The sequence below is a fragment of the Ammodytes marinus genome (genome assembly GCF_949987685.1).
Source record: "Ammodytes marinus genome assembly, chromosome: 23".
NCBI classification, from domain to species: Eukaryota; Metazoa; Chordata; class Actinopteri; order Uranoscopiformes; family Ammodytidae; genus Ammodytes; species Ammodytes marinus.
The window spans coordinates 17,357,634-17,365,133 of NC_137227.1; the positions used below are offsets into that span (position 1 = coordinate 17,357,634).

Here is a 7,500-nt window from a genome sequence, read left to right on the forward strand (position 1 = left end):
TGGATGAAAGAAAGAAAGAAATGGCGATGGATGGATATTTGTCTCTCTTGGCTCTTGTAAATGTGAACACTGTTTTTTTCCCCTCGTTCTTCACTTCCAATGCGTTTCTCATTGTTTTTTCTTTTACTCGGACCGTCTCTTCTCTTTCTTTTTCATCTCTCTCTTCTTCCCACCCTCCTTCTTCTCCTAGCTTGTGCTCCCTTCTTTGTACCAGTGCCTTAGACAGATATATATATATATATATTTTGTTTTGGCCAGTACAACAATGTATGGGCCAACTTTCCCTACACAAAAGGACTTTAAATTATAAAATGGATGGATATGTTGGGTCAATTTGGCTCCAAAGTATAAATAATCTTTATTAAGGACTCAGATGGTCCACTCACATCCAACATACACACACACATAGAACACTTAAAATACATTACCCAATAAAACACTGTACTAAAATAGGTGCAAGCTATCATGCCAATGCTTTCGAAGCCTGGATGTGAACCGATAGCCCGTCATAGGGTTGGTTAAGCCCATAATGATGCCATTCTCTGACAAATTCAAACGACACATGAAACTGAACATCAACTTTCGCAACAGTGCCTGACATGTAATGAATTTTAATCTAATAATCACCTGATGATACAATATGGGGGTGATGGATTGTCCAGCAGCAATCAAACAGGTCTGACCACATTTTAAAGAACTTTATTTTCATGTGATAACGTTACATCCGCTATATGCTTTTTGATCACACTTGGCCATGTGGACCAGTAACGCCCATTACTGGTTTACGCCTCTTTAACTCGGTTTGTACGTCACTTTTAGGGGTCGCCGTACATGTATAACATTCAGTTCCCGCCATTGCCTCTCCCTGCTGCTGTGTATTGAAGAGGTAAGCAGAATGGTTTTAGTGGGTATCAAGATTCAAATGTTAGCTTGAACCTGCAGTGTGTAGAATGTTGGGTTTTATTTCCTAGCAGATTTTGTAGAAAGTAATTATAATATCCATAAGGACATTTAATTTAGTGCATAATAGCTGAAAAACATTTTTTGAATAATTTTTTTTTCCCCTTAGAAAGGGTCTCATATATGTCCATATTTCTGCATATTTTGGACCAAGGCCTAGTGCCGCCATCTTGAAAGTGTCATAGTTGGAATGTCATCAGGTGCATTGTTTAAAATTCAGAATTGTTCTTGTCTTTGAAGGCCACTGTAGCTTCTGTTATTATTCGAAAGGGTTGGGGTTACCCAGGGAGCGTTGCATTCTAGAACTTTGTAGAACTTTCTTGATTTGATGATGTCATATTACACACTGCACCTTTTAAACAAGGCTGTACTATAATATGCTAACTCTTCCCTGTGTTGTTTAGCTTGTTAGTAGCTAAAGCTAACGGGATTTTTCACTGGGAGTTTTTGTTGGACTTTACCTCGTGTGTCAGAAATAAACGGAGAGATCGTCTCTTGGTGGGTCTGATCTTTCATTCATCAGACACAACACTACTAGCCAATCACCGGTTACATCTTCCCACCAAATCGTTGCTCTTTTCTGACCTTTTACCCCCTCAACCCCCTGACCCACTGATATTTCCTTATGTGTGTTTTTTTTCTTCTCCTGTCTTCTCTGGTTCCTCTTCCCGAACCCCCCCCCCCCTCCCGGCTTCTGTTGTGCATATTGTATCATCCTCCGCTCCTAGCTGGAACATTCCTCTGTTCTCTTACAATTTCTTGACTGCAACTCACTCTTCCCTTTGACAGTATTCTGCTGCTACAATTTCGTTGTATAGGGGAGAACGGGGGAATCTGAGGCATCGGGTAATGTGAGCCACCCCCTGTATCTAGGCAAAGGAAAACATTTGTGGTCATGTGAGATATATTTAGCTCGCTTAGAGGGGAGCAAATGTAAAAAGTGGCTCAGATTACCCCGTTCTCCCCTATACTGTACAATGACAATAAAAGATTCTGATTCGGATTCTATTATTTTTCTAGGGCTGCACGATATCAGGGAAAACCTTCAATCTGTGATAACATTGTTTAATATTTAGATGAGAATATTTAAACGAAGAGTTCAAAGTCTACAGTGTTAATGTGTTTCTGCTTTTGAGTTCACTGCCGACAAAGAACCTCAGACAGTTAGTAGCCGACGCACATTAGAACCAAAGCAGCTCAGTTTAGTCTGACCCAGTTGTTGGGTTCATTGGCGTTGGGCTACACACTTTATGTTAATCCCAGCCGGCTAACATGTCATTCAAAAGCTATATTTTCACATCCATGCACTTTACAACCTCAGTCACTAGTGTCCACATGGGCATTAGAGCAGTAGGGCTTCATCTGATTGGCCAAACATATTATAAATAGAACGTGAATGCATAGCACATGGCACAGGCTACCAATGATCACATTTCAAGCGGATTTTGCGATACGTCTATCTCGATATCAACGTTAGCAGTGATGAAAATGTTTCGATATATTGTGCAGCCCTACTTTTTTCAAATTTTGTAGCAACACATTTTGAACAAGCCTCACTTCTTTCCCCTCCTGTACTTGCTTATCCTTCCACTCCTTCTTTACTCACTTCTTTCCTTCCCTCCTTCCTTCTCTCTCGTTCCTCCAGCTATGATTCTCTCCCTGGCCGCGGCAGCAGCCATGAGTAGCGGCGGCGGCCTCAACTCCTCCTCGCTCCTCGACCCGTTCGACTCGTCCACGGCCTGGAGCCTGGAGGACCCGTCCAACTCGTCCTCTGAGCCCGCGGCGCGGACGCTGAGCCCGGAGCTGCAGCCGGCCTCCAGCTCCGTCCTCGTGCAGGACGTCAGCCCCTGGGACGTGGCGCTGTGCGTCACCGGGACGCTCATCTCCTGCGAGAACGCCCTGGTGATCGCCGTGCTCTTCTACACGCCGACGCTGCGAGCGCCGATGTTCATCCTGATCGGCTCGCTGGCGGTGGCCGACCTGCTCGCCGGCCTCGGCCTCATCCTGAACTTCGTCTTCACGTACCTGGTCGACCGCTCGGTGGAGTCTGTGACGCTGCTGGCGGTGGGAATGCTCATCTCGGCCTTCGCGGCGTCGATCCTGAACATCCTGGCCATCACGGTGGACCGCTACCTGTCGCTGTACAACGCGCTGACCTACCACACGGAGCGCACGGTGACCTACACCTACATGATGGTGGCGCTCATCTGGGCGCTGTGCATCACGCTGGGGCTGCTGCCGGCGTTCGGCTGGAACTGTCTGCGGGACGAGGCGTCCTGCAGCATCTGCCGGCCCGTCACCAAGGGCAACGCGGTGGCGCTGGCCGTCAGCTTCCTGCTGGTCTTCGCCCTGATGATGCAGCTCTACCTGCAGATCTGCAGGATCGCCTTCCGCCACGCGCAGCAGATCTCCGCGCAGCACCAGTTCCTCGCCATCTCCACCACCAAAGGCGTCTCCACGCTGTCGGCCATCTTGTGTGCCTTCGGGGCGTGCTGGCTGCCGTTCGCTCTGTACTCCATCGTGGCGGACTCCAGTTACCCGATGATCTACACCTACGCCACCGTGCTGCCGGCCACCTGCTGCTCCGTCATCAACCCCATGATCTACGCCTTCAGGAACCCGGACATCCAGAAGTCGCTGTGGCTGGCCTGCTGCGGCTGCGTCCCCTCCAGCCTCTCGCTGCGACCCAGGACCTCCAGCGACGTGTAGCAGGACAGCTTTCTGTTTGGAACGAGTCTAGACACGGAGTCCAGGGGAGAGGGGACGGGACGATCTAAACGGGAGCGCAAGAGATCGGGCGAAGGAAGGGTGAAGGTAACGGCTGAGTAAAGAGATTTACTCCTCTCTTCATATCGGGGCTGGTGGGCCGGGGATGGCGGGCACACGGCTGGCCAAGGAAGAAGGGAGGACAGTGCATGGTCAAACAAAAACAAGAAAGATAGAGCTAATAATGATCATGTCCTGTCCGTGGGTTTGAGCAATGGAGGGGGTGAGAAACCAACTGCAAAAACCTGATAAAGGTATTCTTCTGGTGGCTGTGGGAAATCTGTCAAGTGACTTTTCCAACGGGCCTCCTTGAAGGTACCAGAAGTGAGGCCTATACTTCTCAAAGAGTAGCACTAATGTGATGGTGAAGGGATTTAGGAAAACATGTCTTAAATCTCCATTGGACCTGAGCATGGGGCAGCACTGCATGGTTATGCAACCAGAAGGAGTGAAACTAGTCTTAAAACTACTGTATGTGTTTTCACTGTGTTTTGAAATGAAGTCGATAAAAATACAATGAGCTAAATATACACAATGAATGACCTTGAGTATTCTCCATGAGCTATTATCTTTTGCAGTCTTCTCCTGCTGGGAAAAAAAAACTATATTTCCTTCCGACATTGGAACAACAAAGCTCCCTTGATCTGATGCAGATTAAGTTATTAATGAGTGTGTAGACAGAGTGTGCAACAGTAATTAAGTCTTGTGTGTGTGGAGATTGAAATTGGACGGTATTCATGATTAGACATTGTTGATGCACCACCGAGCCCGTTTTGCCTTTTCCCAACGCAAACAGCACCATCTGCATTTTGTCACAAACAAACAGAAAACACATTTCAATGCATGAAGTTGTTGGGAGAAAAAAGAAAGCTACTCCTAATCACCTACCAGCCCTCCTCAAACATTCAACCCCACAGTGAGAGCTCATCTTCCAGGCTGCTAATGCTTAGATAACCCCGCTGGTTTTCGCAAGAACCAGAAGGAGGGATTTCCATATGTAGGCCGTCGTGTGTATGTCTCCGGCGCGATGAAATCAAATCACACACACACACACACACACACACACACACACACACACACACACACACATGCACACACGCTAAGGATACCCAGACACATTCAAAATCTCGGGGGGAATTTTCTAGGCAGCCGCTGTGTGTAGCAGAGAGAGCTGGATTCAGCACCAAGGACAGCAGCACTGCATAGCGCGCTGCCTGCTGCTGCCACCCTGGGAATGCTCTTCCTACTGCGGGGGGGGGGGGGGGTTAGCGGGGGGGGGAGAGCGCTGTAAAGTAGGCTACTCTGTCCTGTACACCATCTTGATAGGGGACGTGAAAACGGGCTTTAAAAAGACTATCCCACCTGGATCGGAGTTTTTTTTTTGTTGAGAAAATCTCCAAACAGAATCACTTAAAATACTATGAGGAGGTTGAAATAAAAATTGAAAAAGGAATCAAGGAGCTACAGAAAATGACTCCTATCATCTTCAAATTGTCCTTAATCTTCCACTTGAGGCCCCCAGCGGTGCGACCCTTTCCTTTCCTACTATTCTATCCTTCAGTCCTCGCCTCTCATCCTCTATCTCAACAGGAGAAATTATGTATGAGGGAAACAGAGCAGCGCCCCACGAGTGCGAGTAAAACAAGCCTTGAAACACGGGGCGAGGTGAAAGCAGCTGATGTTTTTTTTGAGAGGGAAATGGTCCCACCGCCATGGAGATGTGTTTCCGCATGGCGCTTCTTAGGCCCGTCCCGACTGGTTAGAGACAGCATTCTAACTCCATCGGCCCCATTGATTATCCATTAGCGAAATCAAAATCAAATCAGTTTTATTTGTATAGCCCAATATCACAAATTGACATTTGCCTCAGTGGTCTTTACATTCCATACAATATGATACAATATGACACCCTGCCCTTACACCCTTAGCTCGGCTGAGAAAAAACTCCCAGTAAAAAACCCTTTACCGGGATTACATTTTTTCTGAAGAAAGAGCCGAGCACAATCCATATTGAAAAGGTCATTTTTTTCATGTAGATGGCTCTCGGGTGGCTACAGTACATCCATGTTGGACTAGACTGGATGTTTTTTTTACATAATTTTTTTTAAATGGTGGTAGGAAATGCTTTGAAGTAGAAGGTAAAGCTCCTAAGAAGATACAATATGGTACAAGGTCACAGCGACCTGATGATATATAAGGTCACAGTAACCTTTGACCTATGAACACCAAAGTCTAATCAGTACATCCTCGAACTAGAGCGGACATTTGTGTAAAGTTTGAAAAAAATCTCTCAAAGCGCTAACAGGAATGACCCGGACATACAGAGGTATGTACGTACATCCAGACAACCCAAAAACGTAATGCCTTCTGCTATCCCAGAGGCATAAAAAACACCTCCCATTCTTATGCTTCGCCCCATGGCCAGGAGAGGAAATTGCAAAGGCCTATATGAACAAGATGTACAAAAAAATCTATAACAATCTATAATTTGTTCTGTAAAACGCAAGTATCATCACGGTGTAAATTCATCTGGCTTGTGCTCTACACCGTCCATTTTCACTTCCCTACTAGCAGCTTATCAGCACACACACACACACACACACACACACACACAAACAGAGACACACACACACACACACACACACACACACACAAACAGAGACACACACACACACACTAGAAGCAGCTCTGCCCCAGGCCTGAGTTAATGAGAAGCGAGAGAGGCGAGGTGACGCTGCGTGAAATAGAAACGCCGGGCGACACGCGCTTTAACGTAACCGCGGGTCACGTACACACACACACACAGACACACACACACACACACACAGAGACACACACACACACACACACACACACACACACAGAACACACACACAATCAAGACGAAATTAGTCCCCTCAGAAAGGGCAGCGTGTAAGTTAAATCCAGCTAATGTTAATAACGTAATGTAATCATGGCGCAGGGGAACTGGCCTAATGTACAGAGCAAGAGATTTACTACCGACCTCTATCTGCATTGAAATGATCTAGGAGGTAGTTTTCTCTCTCTCTCGCGATCGTCTGCACAGCCAGCCTCACACACAGAGAGAGAGGTACAGTGGTGACTAAGCCAACAGCATGCCGCTAATATCTTTGTGTGGGACGTGTGTGTTTCTGTGCTGGCTTTGGGAAAATAGACCACGGGCTGTCAACAAACTGAATAGCAAAACAAAACACCGCTTGTTTCCGTAACGACAGGCAGCCTGCCACTTCCAAAATTCAAACTAAATAGAAACACACATGAAAACAAAATACTGCTTGTTTCTGTCACTTCCAAAATTCAACGCTTTTTTACCAAATAAACCACAGTGAAAGACGGCAGCAAAGATCAACAGATAAACTCTGATAAATGGCTCTCAGGAGACGCAGGTATTAAGATGCTTTGTGTTGGTGTTTTTGTGTAAATTCAAGTTAGAGTTTGAAGTGTTTTTGTATTGGCGGCAGCAGCAGCAGCAAACAATCAGTTGCTAGCAGAACAACTAGCTACACGACTCTGTCAACTACTGTGTTTTGGAAAAGGCAGAAATCTCTTGTGTCTGTTGGTGTCTTTGACTTGTTATCGTTTGTTTTATTTGCCTTATCGGAAAAACAACAACTCCTCCTTCGCAATAATGTCCAACTGTATTTTAGCTGTGTATAAAAAGCCACAATTGAGAAAAAGAGAGAGAGAGAGATTGATGGAGGTGTTTTAAAGCAACAAAATTAGCACATTGTAGTCTTTTGGAGAGAAATATTG

At 46.1% G+C, this 7,500-nt stretch overlaps 1 protein-coding gene across 2 annotated transcripts in view; it reads left to right on the forward strand.

The window, feature by feature from the left end:
- The window catches only part of gpr185b (G protein-coupled receptor 185 b), a gene marked incomplete at both ends in the record, with an annotated part of 171,215 nt that extends 167,546 nt beyond the window's left edge, over nt 1-3,669 (forward strand). The window contains one exon of one of the 2 annotated variants that reach the window (XM_080052060.1): nt 2,805-3,669. In XM_080052060.1, the coding sequence (XP_079908186.1) occupies nt 2,805-3,669 (865 nt within the window). Of the gene's footprint in view, nt 1-2,607 lie in introns of those variants that run through there. The other variant, XM_080052059.1, reaches the window with a different exon arrangement.
- Nucleotides 3,670-7,500: the final 3,831 nt, after the last annotated feature.